Raw genomic sequence first — 18,277 nt, 5'->3', positions numbered from 1 at the left:
GAGACTTCCAGAATGCAGAGAACTCACTTGCAGCTTGCTGCCTTACAGAAGCCCAAGTTTGTGTCTTCTGCCCTCATATTGGCATTGAAAGCCCTGCATTATGCTATTGGAAGTTTTAATAGTTTTCCTATTATAAATGTGTGCTTACTAATAGCAAAAATCCTCCTTTTCCAGCCCCCAATTCCTCATAAACCTTTAAAACTTTCAAAATTTTTTCTTTCCACATCCAATTATTTATATATATGTAATGTGTGTGTGTGGGGGGGGGTATATATATACACACACATTCTACACATATTATAAAAAAATGGACTTGCACTAAAAACATCTTTACATTTTTGTGGGAGTATATCTGTATCACAAATTCCTAAAAGTGGAATGGCTGAATCAAAGAATGTACACATTTAAAACGTTCACAAATAATAGCAAATTGCTCTTTCAAAATCAATTTACATTCCTTCCAATAATGTGAACTATTGATCCTTTCCCCATACCCTCACCGATACTAAGTTTTATCAGTCTTTAATATTTTTGCCAAACTAAAAAAGGAGCACTAATATCTCATTGCTGTTCTTATCTGCTTTGCTATGACCAAAAGTGAGGACGAGCATATTTTTCACATCTGCTTTCACATGTTCTTTTGTTAACTACCTACTCATGCCATTGCACAATTTTTAGAGTGGTTTATATTTTTTCTTGATTTATAAAAGAGCAGTTTACATATTACGCATAAAATGTATAATATTACGGATGTTTGTCTTCTTAAGTGGGCTTGTATCATTTGTGTTAAATTAACCTTGTGGAAAAGAACCTCCTATCTGAGTATTCTTTCTAAGCATACCCACAGTTACAGTCCCTATGAAAGCAAAATTTTTAACATCAAAACATTCACTAATAATTTTACTACTTAATATTCTTCATTTCATACAAGCATTGTGTCAATTTGGTCAAAGTCTTGAGACACAATGAAAATCAATTATGAATATTAAAAGCAAACCTTTCAAAATATTTGGAATTTCATGAGGTTGATGCACTTGATGTTAGAGAACTGTTGAAACCACACTCAAAGGCTTTGACAAATGAGGATCTAGTTGAGTTAGACTAGTTAACAACTGAAGAAGAGAAAATCAGTGAGGACAAAGACTGGTCCAAAAGAATAATCAAAATACCAAACGGTCTGAAAGGTCTTGAGGGCAGATGGATTATCTGTAGAGCCCAGGCAGTGGGAGCAGCCTCAGAGCAGGCAGTGAGTGAAGGAGCGAGTAGGAGCTGGCTTTCCTGCGTGCTTGCAGGAAAAGCCGCAGAGCCTGCTGGTGGGTTGCAAGCTGAAGGTGAGGAAGAAAGAGGAGGCGAGGGTAACTCCCAGGTATTTGGGCTGAGCAACTGCATGAGTGGCGGTGACATTTATCAAGATGGGGAAGGCACATTTTGAGGGAGAAGGGGAGAAATCAAGACTTTGGTTGTTCCTAAATGTTGTGGGAATTCATAATATGCTTTACCATCTTATATGATGTTTGCTGTTGGTTTATTATTTCCCTTTTATACATAGAATACAAAGTTAAACAAAATGTAAACATTACTGAAAGTCATAACAGAAAAATGAAAGCCCCTCCCCAACACATGGGTCAGTAACTGCTGCATATTCCTTTCTGTTTTCAGTTCATTTCCTGAATTGTATTAAATTTTTAATTTGTTATAAATGTTTTAATTAAATCATATACTATGCATAATTTCCTGCTACTCATTTCACTCAGTAATATATCACAGACATTCTCTCCATATCAGTACATATTCTTTTTATGTTTACAGAGTATTTTCTTGCGTGAATCCTCTGTGATTTATTTACCATTCCTCTATTGGTGGGTTATTTGTTCCTAATTTTAATATACTTTATTGCATTGACATCAAGGTCCAGAGTTTGACCCCTGTACTGGCCAGCCACCAAAAAATTAATAAATTGATTTTTAAAAATACTTTATTGTGTTAAAATGTTTCCTTCCATTCTCATTTTACTTTGAGTTGTTAAAATCAAGAATAGCTAATGATTTTACCAATGCTTCTTCAGCATGTGTGGAAAGGATTACATGATTTTCTTCTTTAACCTAATTCTGGTATTGAATCTCATAGCTCTGGTGTTCCTCAAACTATGTTGTGTGATTCTCTTACAATGCCATTGGATTTTCTTTTCTTTTTTCCTCTCTTTTTACTGTGGTATGCAGAATTCTAATGTGGCCCCCAAAATTCCTGCCCCCTGGTATGCATCCCTTATTTACTTCCCTCTCCTTGAGTGTGGGCAGAACTTGTGCATATGGTGGGATATCGTTGTCACGATTATGTTAGCCTATGTGGCAAAGAAGACTTTACAGATATAGTTAAGGTTACTAATTGGGGTGGCTTCGAGTTAATCAAAAGGGAAACTCTCTGGATGGACCAGACCTAATCACATGAGTCCTTTAAGTCAGAGTCTAGAGGTCAGAGACAGAGGAAGCCAGAAAGTGGAAGTAGCAGAGGCATTCTCCTGCAAACTGCCATGCTGTAGAGAGGATGACATGGCAGGGAACAGTTGGTGAGCTCTAGGAGCTGATAACCACCCCCCATTAGCCAGCAAGAAAATGGGGATCACAGTCCTACAACCACAGGGAACTAAATTCTGCTAATAACCTGAACAAGCTTGGAAGAGGATTCCAAGCCTCAGACAGAAGTCCCTTTCTGACACCTTGATTTCAGCCATGTGAGAACCTGAGCAGAGAATCCAGCTAAGCCAAGCCTGGACTTCTGACCTACAGAAACTGTGAGATAATAAATTTGTGGGGTATGTATGTTTTAATTGTGGTAAAATGTATATACCAAAAGTTTGTCATTTTAACCATTAAAAGTACACAATTCAATGGTATTAATTACATTCACAATTTTGTATAACCGTCATCACTATCTATTTCTAAACTTCTTCATAACACCAAACAGAAACTCTGTAACCATTAAGCAATAACTTCCCCTATCCCATCCCCAACGCCCATCCTCTGGGAACCTCTATTCTACTGTCTGTTTCTATGAATTTGCCTATTTTATATGAGTGGAGTCATACAATATTTATCCTTTTGTGTCTGGCTTACTATACTGAGCATAATGTTTTCAAGGTTCATCTATGTGGAAGCATGTACCAGAACTTGTCAAATAATATTCCATTGTATGAGGGTACTTCAAAAAGTTTGTGGAAAAACAGAATTGAAAGATGATGCAAATCTTCCCATGAACTTTTTGAAGTACCCTGGTATGTATATACCACATTTTGATTAGCCGTTCATCTGTTGGTGGACATTTGCGTTGTTTCTACATTTAGCCTATTGTGAATAATGTTGCAGTGAACAGTGTTGTACAAGTGTCTTGAGTCCCTGTTTTCAATTTTTGAGGGTGTATACCTAGGAGTGGAATTGCTGGATCATACAGTAATTCTATGATTAGCTTTGTGAGGAGCCACCAAACTTTTCCACAATGGCTACACCATTTTATAATCCCATGAGCAATGGATAGGGTTCCAACTTCTCCACATCCTCACCAACACTTATTTTCCATTTTTTCAGTTATTGCCATCCTTCTAGTTTTGAAGTGATACCTCATTGTGGTTTGGATTTGCATTCCCCTTATTGGCCATTTATGTATCTTCTTTGGAGAAGTACAAGTCTTTTGCCAACATTTTTTTTTTTTTTTTTGTCTTTTTCGTGACTGGTAAGGGAATTGCAACCTTTGGCTTGGTGTCACCCACACCGCGCTCAGCCAGTGAGCACACTGGCCATCCCTATATAGGATCTGAACCTGTGGCGGGAACGTTGCTGCACTCCTAGCGCACCACTCTCCCGAGTGCGCCAGGGGGCCGGCCCCTTTTGCCTACTTTTAAATTGAGTTGTTTTTCCTTGTGTTGTTGAGTTATAGGAGTTCTTTATATTTTCTGGAAATTTTATATTGTTTTAAGACACTGGTAACTTTTTACGCAGTGATAGAAAACTAATACATTTACATTATCATTAACTGTGAAATCAAATTTTTTAATAAACTTATGGGAAGCTGTCTGGTTTCTTTCATTTTTGATTTTTTTAAATGTGTTTTTTTATTTACTTTTTTATCATACATGTTTGTGAGGTACAGTTTGTTGTTTCGATACATGTATGTAAAGTATAATGATCTAATCAGAATAGTCAGCATATCTATCACTTAAACATTTATCATTTCTTTGTGATTATAACATTCAAGATCCTCTTCTCTGGCTATTTTGAAATATACAATACAATATTATTATTTATTGTCACCCTAGAACTAATTGTAACTTTGTAACTTTGCAGCCGTCTACCAAACTGTCCCCACCGCCCGCCCCCTGCTTTCCCTACCTCTGATAACCACTATTCTACTCTCTATTTCTTTTTCCCCTATATCTTTAATTTATTTTTCTTATCTGACCCATGATAATTACATATACTTATGGAGTACAATATGATATTTGGGTACATTCATACTGTGTGCAGTGACCATATCAGGGTGCTTAGTATATCCATCACTTCAGACATTTGTCACCACTTTCTGTTATTAGGCCGCACTCTAACCAGCTGAGCTAACTGGCCAGCCCTTGTCATCACTTTGTTATAGGGACATTCAACATCATCTCGACTAGCTATTCAAAGATACACCGTACTTTGCTGTCAACTGTCTCCCTATGTTACTGTAGAACAAGATCCCATTCTTCCTGTCTCTCTACTATTTTGTCACCATGACCACCCTCTCCCCATCCCTCCCCTCCCCCACACCAGTCTCTAGTAACCACTATTCTACTCACTACCTCTATGAGACCAACTTTTTTGGCTTCCACCTGTGAGCAAGAATGTATGTTATTTCTTTCACTGCGCCTGGCTTATTTCACTTAACACGAATTTCTCCAAGCTCGTCCATGTTGCTGCAAATGGCAGAATTTCATACTTTTTAATGGCCGAGTAGTATTTCATTGTCTATATATACACCACATTTTCTTTATCCAATCATCTATTGAAGGACTTTTAGATTGGTTCCAACTCTTGGCTCTTGTGAATAGAGCTGCGATAAGCATGGAAGTGCAGGTATTCCTTTGACCTGTTGATTTCCATTCCTTTGGATATACACCTACTAGTGGGATTGCTGGATCTTATGGCAGTTCTATCTGTAGAACTACTTGTAGTTGTTTGAGAAATTTCCATGAAGTTTTCCCTAATGGCTGTACTAATTTACATTCCCGCCAACAATGTGTAAGAGTTCCCCTTTTTCTGCATCCTTGCCAGCATTTGTTATTTTCTGTCTTTTTGATAATAGCCATTCTAGCTAGGGTGAGATGATATCTCATTATGGTTTTGATTTGCAGTTCTCTGATGATTAGTGATGCTGAGCATTTTTTCATGTACCTATTGCCATTTATATGTATTCTTTCAAAAAAATATCTATTTATTTCCTTTGCCCATTTTTAAATTGGATTATTTGTTTTTTCACTATTGAGTTGTTTGACTTCTTTGTATATTCTGGATATTAATACCTTGTAAGATACATAGTTTGCCAATATTTTCTCCCATTCTACAGGTTGTATCTTTGCTCTGTTGATAGTTTCCTTTGCTGTGTAGAGGTTTCTTAGTTTGATATAATCCCATTTTTAAATTTTTGCTTTTGTTCCCTAAACTCTTTGCCCAAACCTGTGTCCTGAAGTGTTTTCCCTGTGTTTTCTTCTAGAAGTTTTATAGTTTCAGGTCTTACATTTAAGTCTCTAATCATTTTGAGTTTATTTTTTATTTTTTATTTTTTTGTCTTTTTTCCGTGTCCGGCAACGGATCGCAACCCTCAGTGTCGCCCCCGTACCGGACCGGGACCGGCAACGGGATCGCAACCCTCGGTGTTGCCCCCGCGCCTCGCTCAGCCAGTGAGCGGGAACCGGTCTGTATGTGGGATCCGAACCCTCGGCGGGAGCGCCTCCGCGCTTCCCAAGCAGCACACTAGCGCAGTGCGCCACCGGGCCGGCCCCTGAGTTTATTTTTGTATATGGTGAGAGATAGGGGTCTACTTTCATTCTTCTGCATATAGAGCTCCAATTTTCCTAGCACCATTTATTGAAGAGACTGTCCTTTCCCCAATGTATGTTTTTTGACTCCTTTGTCAAAAATCAGTTCGCTGTAGGTATTTTGATTTATTTCTGAATTCCCTGTTCTATTCCATTGGTCTATGTGTCTGTTTTTGTGCCGGTATCATGCTGTTTTGATTACTATCACTTTGTAGTACATTTTGAAGTAAGGGAAAGTGATATTCCCTGCTTTGTTCTTTTTGCTCCATATTGCTTTGGCTATTTGGGGTCTCTTGTTCCATATAAATTTTTGAATTTTTTCTTTCTATTTCTATGAAGTATGTCATTGGTAGTTTGATGGGAATTGCATTGAATCTGTAGATTACTTTGTGTAGTATGATCATTTTGACAATATATATTCTTCTAATCCATGAGCATGGGATGTCTTACCCTTTTTTGGTCTCTTCTTTAATTTCTTTAATCAGTGTTTTTTAGTTTTTATTGTAGTAATCTTTCATCTCTTTGGATAAATTTATTCCTAGGTATTTTGTTGTTGTTGTTATTGTAAATGGATAGCTTTCTTGATTTCTTTTTCTGTAAGTTCATTGTTGTATAGAAATGCAACTGATTTTTGTATGTGATTTTGTATCCTGCAACTTTACTGAATTTGTTTCTCTGGTCTAGAATTTTTTTGGTGGAGTCTTTAGGTTTCTCTCTGTATAAAATCATGTCATCTGCAAACAGGGACAACTTGACTTCCTCCTTTCCAATTTGGATGTCCTTTATTTCCTTCTCTTGCCTAATTGCTCTGGCTAGAACTTCCAGTACTATGTTGAATAGAAATAGTGAGAGTGGGCATCCTTGTCTTGTTCCAGTTTTTAGGGGGAAAGCTTTCAGCTTTTCCCCATTTAGTTATGGGTTTGTCATATGTAGATTTTATTTTATTAAGATACTTGCCTCTATGCCTAATTTATTGAGTCTTTATCATGAAAGGATGTTGAATTTTATCAAATGCTTTTTCTGCATCTATCAAGATGATCATGTGTTTTTTTTTTCTTTCACTCTGTTGATGTGTTGTATTACATTTATTGATTTGCATATTTTGAACCATCCTTGCATCCCTGGGATAAATCCCACTTGATCATAATATATATGATCATGATATATAATCTTTTTTGTGTGTGTTGTTGGATTTGATTTGCTAGTATTTTATTAAGGATTTTTGTATAATTTGCATCTGTGTTCATTAGGGATATTGGCCTGTATTTTCTGTTTCTGGTGTTTCCTTGCCCGGCTTTGGTATCAGGGTAATTCTGGCTTCATAATATGAGTTTGGAAGAATTCTGGCCACTTCAATTTTTTGAAACAGTTTAAGAAATATCAGTATTAGTTCTTCTTTAAATGTTTGGTAGAATTAAGCAGTAAACCCATCCGGTCATGGGCTTTACTTTGTTGGGAGATTTTTATTACTGATTCAGTCTTTTTATTTGTTATTGGTGTATTTAGGTTTTCTATTTCTTCTTGTTTCAGTCTTCGTAGGTAATTTGTATCCAAGAACTTATCCATTTCCTCTGTTTTCATATTTATTGGCATATAGTTGTTCATAACAGTCTCTAGTGATTCTTTGTATTTCAGTGTTATCTGTTGTAATGCTTTCATTTGCATTTCTGATTTTATTTATTAGGATCTTTTTTTTTCTTTGTTAGTGTGGCTAATGGTTTGTCAATTTTGCTTACCTTTTCAAAGAACCAACTTTTCATTTGATTAATCTTTTGTATTGTATATTTAGTCTCAATTTCATTTATTTCTGCACTGATTTTTGTTATTTCTTTTTGTCTACTTATTTTGGGTTTAGTTCTTTTCTAGTTCCTCGAGGTGCATTGTTAGGCTATTTTTTTGAAATCTTTCTATGTTTTGATATAGGCATTTATTGCTATAAACTTTGAGCATAATACTGCCTTGGCTATATCCCATAGGTTTTGGTATGTTTTGTTTCTGTCTTCATTAGTTTCAAGAACTTTTTTGATTTCCTTCTTAATCTCTTCTTTGATCCATTGGTTGTTCAAGAGCATGCTGTTTAATTTCCATGTATATGTAAAGTTTCACAAGTTCATCTTGCTATTGATTCTAGTTTTATTTCATTATGGTCAGAAAAATACTTGACATTATTTCAATTTTTTCTTTAACTTGTTGAGACTTATTTTGTGACCTAACATATAGTCAGTCTTGGAGAATGTTCTATGTGCTGATGAAAAGAATGTGTATTCTGCAGCTGTTGGGTGCTCTGTATATGTCTGTTAGGCCCATCTGGTCTATGGTGCCATTTGAATCCAATGTCTCCTTATTGATTTTCTGTCTCAATGATCTATCCAATGCTGAGAGTGGGGTGTTAAAGTTCACAACTATTATTGTGTTAGTGTCTATATCTCTCTTTAGATCTGATAATATTTGCTTTATATATCTGGGTGCTCCAGTGTTGGGTCCATATGTAATTATAACTGTTATATCCTCTTGCTGTATTGCTACCTTTATCATTATATAGTGCCCTTCTTTGTCTCTTAGTACAGATTTTGACTTAAAGTCTGTTTTAAGTATTGCTACTCCTGCTTGCTTTTGTTTTGCATTTGCATGGAATATCTTTTTCTATCCCTTCACTTTCAGTCTATATGTGTATTTCTAGTAAGGTGTGTTTCTTGTAGGCAGCATATCGATTGGTCATGTTTTTTCATTCATTTAGCCAGTCTATGTCTTTTAATCAGGGCATTTATACATTTACATTCAAAGTTATTATTGATATGCTTGGTCTTACTCCTGTCATTTTGTTAGTTGTTTTCTGATTGTTTTGTGTACGCTTCGTTCCTTTCTTCCTCTCTTGTTGTTTATCCTTGTGGTTTGGTGGTTTTCTGTATTCCTTTCTCTTTCTAATATGTATATCTACCCTACCAGTAAGTTTTATATTTTCAGGCATTTTCATGATGGTTGTTATTGTTCTTTCTCTTCTACATGTAGGACTCCCCTAAGCATTTCTTGTTAAGGCTGTTCTGGTGGTGATGAATTCTCTTAATTTTTGTTTGTCTGAGAAAGATTTTATTTCTCCTTTATTTCTGAAGGATAGCTTTTCTGGGTATAATATTCTTGGTTGGCAGGTTTTTTGTGTTTTTTTTTTTTTTCTTTAAGTACTTTGAAGGTATCATCCATTGTCTCCTGCCATGTAAAGTTTCTGCTGAGAAGTCTGCTGTTAGTCTAATGGGGATTCCCTTATAAGTGACTTGATGTTTTTCTCTTGCTATTTTTAGAACTCTCTACTTGTCTTTAACTTTGGATAGTTTGACTACCATCTGTCTTGGAGATGACCTGTTTGGGTTGAATCTATTTGGGGACCTTTGAGCTTCCTGGATTTGGATGTATGTATCTTTCCTAAGAGTGGGGAAGGCCTCAGCTATTATTTCATTAAATAGGGTTTCAGTATATTTTTTGCTTTCCTATCCTTCTAGAATGCCCATAATTTAAATATTTCTTTTCTTTTTCTGTTTTTCTATATTGTGGAATAGTCAGAATAACAAGAGTGATCAGTGCCTTGGAGGTTAAATAGAACTTTCCTGGGAATCTGTCTTATCCTGATGTCTTTTTTGGAGGTAGATCTTTGACAACCTTTTTTAAAGTTCACATTTTATGTCTCCTTTTGAAATGTTAGTACATCCTCTTGATTGTTTAGAGAATAAAATAAATAATGCTTACAGAGTACCTTAACATAGTACCTGGCACATGGAAAGTACTCAAAAAAGAGTTAGCTGTATTGTTGTTATAAGATTTTTGTTTTCTTATCCTGGAGTTCAGGTATGTCACCCAGCTGTGTCTAAGGTTGTGTTTTAGTCCATCTTGTGTTGCTGTAACAGAATACCACAGACTGGGTAATTTATAAAGAAAATAAATTTATTACTCACAGTTCTAGAAGCTGGGAAGTTCAACATCAAGGGGCCACCATCTAGTGATGGCCTTCTTGCTGTATCATCTTATGGCAGAAGTCTGAAGGGCAAGAGAACACACATGCATGCATAGGAGGGGAGAGGGGAAGAATCTACTGTGATAACTAACCCACTCCTGAGATAATGGCATTAATCCATTCATTATTTAATTTGTCGCCTCTTAAAGGTCCTACCTCCCAGCATTTGCATTTGGGATTTAGTTTCCAACACATGAACTTTGAGGGACACATTCAAACCATAGCAGGGTATGCCTTTTTTTGTAATCCCACCTGGTACCCACTGAGATCTGTTGATCTGAAAAACTCAGGTGTTTCTTTAATTCAGGGAAATTTTATTCTTTTCTCACAATTGCTTCTACTCTACTTTCTCCTCTCTTTCTTGAATTCCCGTTGTTTGGATATGAGATCCTCTGGCCCTATCCTCCATGTCTCTTACCTGTTCTCTAATAGCTGCCATTTATTTGCATTATTTTACTCTGTGTTCTGGGACAATTCCCACAGTTTATCTTCAAGATCACTGATTTGAATTTCATCAGGATCATTTTATTTTTCAGTGTTTCTGATGATTAAGTTCAGAAATGCTTTTTTAAAAATAGTTTTAAGAGCTCTTTCTCACAGCTTTTTTACAATATTTTTCAAATCTCACTGAGAATTTACTAAAGTATTTTAAGAGTTCTGCCCCTCCTTTATATTATATATATGTTTGTTTCTTGATTGTTTTTCTCTCCTGCAAGGCAGAAAGTTCCATGAGAATGGGCACCTAGAGCAGTGCCCGGTACCCGTGGGAAGTCAGGACATGTTTCATGAATGAGTGAATGGATGAATGAATGATGGAGTAATGTGGCCTTCTCTCAGGACTGGGGCCCTCTGAGGAAGGGTCACAGCCACAGCTGAGACACCGTGAAGGTCATTCTACATGAGAGCTGTAGAGACCAGGAGTGTTTTAAGCAGGACAGTTGTGGATGAAAAGGATTCATGCCACTCTCCCCCACCCCACCTAACTGCACCAGGCAGTTGTGTCAGTCCTCATATTTGGCATATTTTCAGGGAGACTGAGCCTTGGGGCCCAGGATATCAGCTCCAGGGGCCATCTCTGCTCAATCATCTTGAATGGCTCCAGCCACCTTCCTTCCAACAGGCCAGGCAGATGAGGAGAAGCAGATTCACCTTTTTACCACTCACTGGCCTCCGACTGACAACTCACAGAGGGACAGTGCCTCAGTCTTCTTATTAACTTCTATTAATTCAGGTACAGGGCCGGAGTCTCCTTGTTACCACTACAAACAACAGGTGGAGTTAATTTGGATATCAGTACCAAGTCTTGCTCTTCATCTCACCTCATCCTATTATCTGGGTGTGGCCTTGTTCATACATTTATAGACACAGGTAGGTAGGCGTGGAAATTTGTTATTTAGTGACTTTTTTTTTACATAAATGGCATTATACTGTATGTACTCTTGTGGCACTTGCTTTTTTTCACCAGTCCTATGACTTGGAGATGATCATGTTTGTACACACAGCTCTACCTCATTCTTTTTCAATGCTAGAGTGGTGCTGCCCAGTAGAACTTTTGTGATGATGGAGATGTTCTATATCTGTGCTGACCAATGCAGTAGTCATTTGCCACATATGGCTTTTGAGAACCTGAAGTGTGGCTAGTGTGACTGAGGACCAAATTTTTAATTTTATTTAGTTTTCATTAATTTTAATTTTTTTAAAGGGAATCTGTGTCTCTACTTTTATTTAAGGCAATTTATAAGCTCAGACTACATCTTTTTTTTTTTTTTTTTTGGACTGAATTTTCCCGTACCTTAAACTCTCTGAAGCAAAAATTCACTCAAAGCCTCAAAACTTTCCCTCAACAGCCTTCCAAGTTGTTTCAACTCTATTAGCTACATGTGGACATAAGGCTGGCAGCCACTGTGTGGGACAGCACAGCTCTATCATACTCTGTCATATTCCATAGTACAAATATGTCACCACTTATTTGTCTTTCTCCTGTTGATGAGCCTTCAGGTTGTTTTTGGTTTTTGCTTTTGCAAATAAAGTTTCAAAGAACATGCTTAAACATGTTATGTTACTAGCTGTGCACTGTGTTAGTAGTTTTATACTGTTCAAAATTGTTACCGTTCTGTTCCCTTTTGACCTTTCACCAAGGTGAAAAAGACCACTTCCTCCAACACTCTAAATTTCAAGGCTGCCACTCTGATTTGCAGGTGTGTATGTAATCCTTTGCTTGGGTTAGATCACAGGAAGTCCTGAGCTTCTAGCAGAGTCTTTAGTATCACAGAAGTCTGAAATGCCATACCTAGCCACAGGAAGAACCTAAGCCCAAGCCCCAGTGAGATTGAACAAATCCTTCATGGGAAATAACCACATAACAAGGTCTTCAAGCCCACAGAAGTCTGAAATGCCATACCTAGCCACAGGAAGAACCTAAGCCCAAGCCCCAGTGAGATTAAACAAATCCTTCATGGGAAATAACCACATAACAAGGTCTTCAAGCCCGTGAATTCATGATAGGCATATAGAAAACAAAACAATAAACAGACAGAAATCACTAACTCCAGGAAAAGCAAACAACTAAATAAGAAAGAATACATAAACATAAGTGCACTATATGTCTCACTGGATAATTGTACTAATGTACCCACTATGGTAGACAGGATTTTGGCCTCCATGCCCTTTGCTCCCTGCTATTATGCCTGTGAATGCTTTATGTTACATGGCAAAAGGACTTTGCAGATGTAATTATCATTATGGACCCTAAAATAGGAAGATTATCCTAGATTATCGGGTGGGTCCAATCTAATCACTTGAGCCCTTAAAAGCAGAGAAATTTCTCCATCTGGGGTCATTCAGAGAGATACTGCAGAAGATGTCAGAGAGGCCAGAGGGATTCAAAGCATGTAGGGATATCCAGCTGGCTTTGAAGACAGAGTGGGCAGGGTGGCCACTAGAAGCAGAAAATAATCCCCAGCCAACAGGAAGCAGGGACCTCAGTCCTTCAACTACCTGGAAGTGGATTCTGCCAATACCCTGATTGGGCTTGGAAACAAATCCTCCCCCACAACCTCCAGATAAGAGCCCAGGTCAGCTGACACCTTAATTTCAGCTTGCTGATCCTGGAGAAGAAAAACCGAGCCTGCCAGACTTTTGACTTACAGAACTGTGAGAATAAATTTATGTTGTTTTAAGCTGCTAAGTTTGTGGTAATTTGTTATAACAACAATAGAAAATTAATACACCACCTAATATTATTTCAGCCAAAAAGTGGAGAGGTGATTCTGTTTGGTAAGGAGAGAGTACTAAAATAAAACTAAATTCTTACTTTGCATGACAGGAAATCAAAACATTATATTTAAACCTTAAAAAAATAGCAGCATAAGTGTCTTTAGAAATATGATAGGAAATATTCAAAGAAACAGCTAAAAGTGTTATGCGTGGTTGCTTCTGGAGAGCAGGAATTGAGAGTGATGGGGCTGGGGAGGGGCTACCAATTTTTTCATTTTAAGTTGTGGAGAGAACTATGTGATTTTTAAATGCACGTTCCTGTGTTCCTGCAAAGAAAATAAAGAACAAGTCCTATGACCACCAATGTAAGGATGTGCGCACCTTTCTAAGAGCCTGAGAAGGAAGGGTGGGGGCTGCCCCTGCCTGCCAAGGGGTGTGGCATCCCCTCCTCTCTAATCACCAGGGTGGAGGAGAGCAGCAGCAAGCTCCTGGAGTCAGAGAGGAAGCTGCAGGAGGAGCGGCATCGCACCGTGGTGCTGGAGCAGCATCTGGAAAAGATGCGCCTAGAGCCCGGAAGGGCGTCGGCCCCGCAGAGAGCAGCCGCCAGGAACAAAACAGGTAGGGGCCTGGGCAGGGGTCCCAGTGTGGGGGTGGGTTGATGGAGGAGCCAGTCGTCAGCTGCACTATTCAGCCCCATCAGTGAAAGTGTGGGAAGCAGAGCCTCCAGCAAGGTGGAGCTCCACCTGCCCCTACTGCTGGGTGTCCTCTTCCCCTGACCTCCCATTCAGAACCAGGAGCCCCAGAGCTCCACTGGCCCATGTGGCCTTGGCCCAACCACCACCTCATCTGCCACCCCCACCCCAACCTTCAGTCCTCTGTTTTGCGCTGACTTTGCTCAAAGTTGCTCACTGGGCAGAGCTGGTCTGCTGGGAAGGCCAAAGCAGCAGTGGCTGAAAGGGGAAGAGGAGACCCTTTCTGCAGGAGTCCCTTGCAGCAGTCAAGCTTATACACGCAGGGCTGAAGTTGCTTCTCCACAAGCATGGGGACTCACGCTCCTTCTGTCTGGTGGCTCCACCGTCCTCAACATGCAGCTTCCATCTTGTGGTCTGTGGTGGCAGCTTGAGCTTACCCCCACCAGCAGCGGGAAGGGGAGAAGGGAAGGAGACAGCCAGCTCCTTACCCTTGGAGGTTGCATGTGGCACTTCTGCACTTATCCCACTGGTCAGATCCTAGATGCAGGAACACACCCAGCTGCATAGGGAAGCTGGGAAATGCTGTCCTTAACTAAAAGGTCTATTGCTCTAACACACTGGTTCTCAAGCAAGGTGGTCTCCAGACCAGCAGCATCAGCATCTTGTGGGGGTGGGACGAGCTGGGGGCACAGGATGCCAGAGCCAGAAACCATATCTGGGATGGCTGACTCCCGGGGAGAAAGACTTTTCAGAGGAGGTGGGGGGCCAGGCCAGCCTCCCTCAGACATCTCTGCCCCAACCCCTTCCAGGCTCTGGAGCAGAGGTGCTGCTGCCCTCACTGCACCATCTCTCAGCACCCCAGTACTCCTCCCACCCCTCCCCCAGCCAATGACACTCGGACCCTTGTTCCCAGTGCTCAGCCCAGATAAGGTCAGAATGTTTCAGAAGGACATGCCAAAAGTAGAGCGTTCAAAGGGGGGTTTGGGGCACCTGCTCACTCTTCTGTCACCAGCAAGCCCAGGACTTCTGTCACCAGGGAGCCTTCCGGGAGCTACTGGGAATCCAAGCTGGGAAAGGTCCCTGAGGCTTAGGCCTGAGGATCCTCCTGGGCCCTCAGGAATAAGCCCTCTAGGAGTGTGGTGGCTCCAGGCCTCAGGTTGTCCTCCTGCTGGGCAGCCAGACTACCAGCCAAGGAGAGCTAAGCCATGGCAGGAAGACCACTTTGGTCCTGCGTGGGCACTGAGGGGAAACTGCCTGAGAGAAAGTGTCCATGTGGCCTCGGCCACCTGCTGGCCTGTGACATGAGCCAAATACTACCCCTCTGGGGAGCATAGCACCACCACCTTCCCCCTACTCCCCAGCCAATCTGTAAAATGAAGAGACTGGATTCGGCAATTCAGTCGCCCATGGCAGTTCCACTTCATGAGGGACACAGACATCTGAGCAGAGATGGAGGACAGGGTAGGGGACGAGGCATGCCAAGCCCTGAGGGAGGAGCAAGTGCAAAGGCACTGTGGAGGGAGCCCGGCTGCAGGCTGAGGAGCAGCACGGAGGCAGTGAGGCTGGAGTGGAGAGACAGGGACGGGAGTACAAGGTGGCGTCAGGGAAGTCGTGAGGTACCAAGGAGGTGGTCTGATCACAGGCTCTTGAGGGCCAAATGTGGATTCATTCAGGCCTCACGAAGTTCTGGAAGCAAAAACTATTATCCTCATTTTACAGGTGAGGAAACCAGCTCGGAGAGGCTGGTGGTTCACCCGAGGCCACACAGCAGGGTGTGAAAGCCCAGTCTGCTGATGCCAGATGATTTCCTGTGGGCCACACCACCCCTAAGGGCCTTTTCAGCACAGAGGTTTTCTGATGCTGTGATTTTGCCCAAGTTCTCCATAACTTGGGGTCTTCTTTTTCTGAGCATTCTGTGACCCCTGACCCCAGCCATCCTGGATCCCCTGCTTCCTAGTATGAAGCTGCTGGCCTGGTTGGGGACTGGTGAGGGGACCCGGGGTGTGAGGGCATCAGATACAGTGACAGCCTAGACTTCCGCTCAACCCGCAGGCCAGACCTCAGGCCCAGCTGACTTCTCTTGTTGGAAACAAATTAGCAGAAACTTGCAAAGTGTAAAGATGGGGATGGTGAGGTGAGGAACCTCGCGGCTACAAAGCAGGCAGAGTCAGTGCTGTAGCAGAGACCAAAGCCAGGGTCAGGGGATTGCAGAGTAGGCATCGTGTAGGGCTTCTGGCGGGAGGTGGCCGTGGTCCTGTGCCCTGAAGGAGGTGTAATGTTTCACCAACTGGAAAAGCAGGAGGTGGGCAATGGGGGGAGGAGAAGGAGAGGGTTAGCACAGGGCTGTGGCCCCATCACAGAAAGTGCTGCTACTGCCCCACAGGCCTGCCCCCCTCCAATGCCAGGCACAACCCGACTGGGAGTGAGAAGAAGGACCCCTCCTCTGCCCAGCTGTCCAGTGTGCCTGTGGAACCCCAGATGGAGGAGCTGACCACCAGGTGCTTCCCTGCCCCATCTTCATGAAAGGGTAGAGTTGTCTGGGAGGAGGAGCTTCCATGGGCAGAGGAACTGTGTCCCTCCCCCTTGTACCTTTGACTTCTGTTTACCTGGAAGGCTACCCTGCCCCATCTTCATGAAAGGGTAGAGTTGTCTGGGAGGAGGAGCTTCCATGGGCAGAGGGACTGTGTCCCTCCCCCTTGTACCTTTGACTTCTGTTTACCTGGAAGGCTGGTCCTGCTTGGTCTTGCGTTCTAGGCCTGCAATTCAGGGACTGGATTTCAGAGGGCAGAGGGGCCCAACCATGACCCTGATGACGTTATAGTCCCTCGAGAAGTTTTGTCAAGCATGGGTTGCTGAACCCACTTTTCTCACTCAGTTAAACATTTTAGTATCAAACGCAGCAATGGGAAAGGAAAGAAGCGGAACTTCTACAAATTCATACTCATCTTTGAGGCAGCTGACATTGTTGGGAGCTACTGGGGGACCCAGAGAGGAATCCCTCATGGTATTTCCCCAAGGGTCTGTGGGAGGAAGGGATGAGTCAGAGAGAACCCTGAGCCTGAAGGGCAGCCATGCTGGCAGCCCCACTCCCAGGGTCCTCTGTATAGCCATGCACACGTGTGTGCCAGCTCGGGCCACACTGAGTGCTGTCTCCATGTGGTCCAGGCTGGCCATTCAGGTGGAGGAGAACAAAATGCTGAAGGATGCCCTGGACAGTGCCCTGCGGGGAAAGGAGGAAGATTTCCGTATGTACCACGAGACCCTGGGCCAGGTGAAAGGTGTCTTCCTGCAGGCCCTACGGCAGCAGAAGGCGGACAAGCACTAGGATGGTGGCCCAGTGCCAGCCTGGGCAGGCAGGGCAGCCTCAGGTCTTGAGAGGACAAGGCTCTGTCTGAGGACTCCGTCTGCTCCAGAAGCCAGTCCAGGGCAGCCAGCTCGGCCTCTTCTCTCGAAGAGGCTCCTTAAGGGTGACCAAAGGCAACATCTCAGGCCACGAGGGCCAAGGAGAAGCCGTGGTGCAGTGCTGAGGAGACCCCGGCTATGGCAGGGCAGGAGGCTGAGCAGCCCATTGACATCAGTGAGAGCTCTGGGACAACAAGCCAGTTGTAAACAGAAGATGCGGTCTCTCGGGCAAGTGCTCATCACCCCGGTGCCAGGGACTAGCTGGGGACCCCTGCATGCCCACGTGGTTCCATACATGCAGGAGAGCCCGCACTGCTGCAGACTGGGCACATCCACCAGGTCACCCAGGCCCACCCCGCCACCACACCCCTTCTGTGGCCATTCCCACCCGCCACAGACTTGGGGCACCATGCTATCAGCCACTGCGTTGGTCCACTCCTCACGGCTCTTCCTCAGATGCAGAGCCTCAGACTTGTAACAATAATTACTGTTTTCATAATCACCGCAGTTCACAATGAGTGCACGTCTGCTATGGAAACCTGACCCCATCTAGTCCTCTAATAACCCAGGGGATTGTCGCCCTATTTTACAGATGAAGAAACTGGGCTCGCAGAAAGAAGCTGAGCTAATATTTAATTCTGGTCTGCCTGACTCCAAATGCAGAGTCCTCCAGTTGAGCAGATTACCCCAGGGCAGGTGTGCCAACCCCACTGCTGGACAGCTCTGCCCCAGCCAGCTGCTCCAAGAGGCACCTCCTCCTGCTCCCAAAAGGCTAACGCTGGTGGGTGTTGGGGGCAGAGGGCAGAAGTGGGGCTGGGCTGGGGCTTTGGGAAGAAAGGTTTGAGGCAGTGGGTCCAGGTGAAGGTACGGTGTGTCCCCTCACCATGATGAGCTGGGAGG

General features: G+C 42.3%; 1 protein-coding gene across 1 annotated transcript in view; it reads left to right on the top strand.

Moving 5' to 3' along the window:
* The window catches only part of CCDC13 (coiled-coil domain containing 13), a 74,385-nt gene extending 57,085 nt beyond the window's left edge, over nucleotides 1-17,300 (top strand). The window contains exons 15-17 of the mRNA XM_008569841.1: nucleotides 13,747-13,901; nucleotides 16,359-16,473; nucleotides 17,141-17,300. Coding sequence (XP_008568063.1) covers nucleotides 13,747-13,901; nucleotides 16,359-16,473; nucleotides 17,141-17,300 — 430 coding nt within the window. The remainder of the gene's footprint in view (nucleotides 1-13,746; nucleotides 13,902-16,358; nucleotides 16,474-17,140) is intronic.
* The last annotated feature ends 977 nt before the right edge of the window (nucleotides 17,301-18,277 follow it).

This window comes from Galeopterus variegatus, unplaced genomic scaffold, assembly GCF_000696425.1.
Source record: "Galeopterus variegatus unplaced genomic scaffold, G_variegatus-3.0.2 Scaffold536, whole genome shotgun sequence".
NCBI lineage: Eukaryota > Metazoa > Chordata > Mammalia > Dermoptera > Cynocephalidae > Galeopterus > Galeopterus variegatus.
Note: the sequence above shows the minus strand (reverse complement) of the source record. Positions and strands in the feature narration are given on the sequence as shown.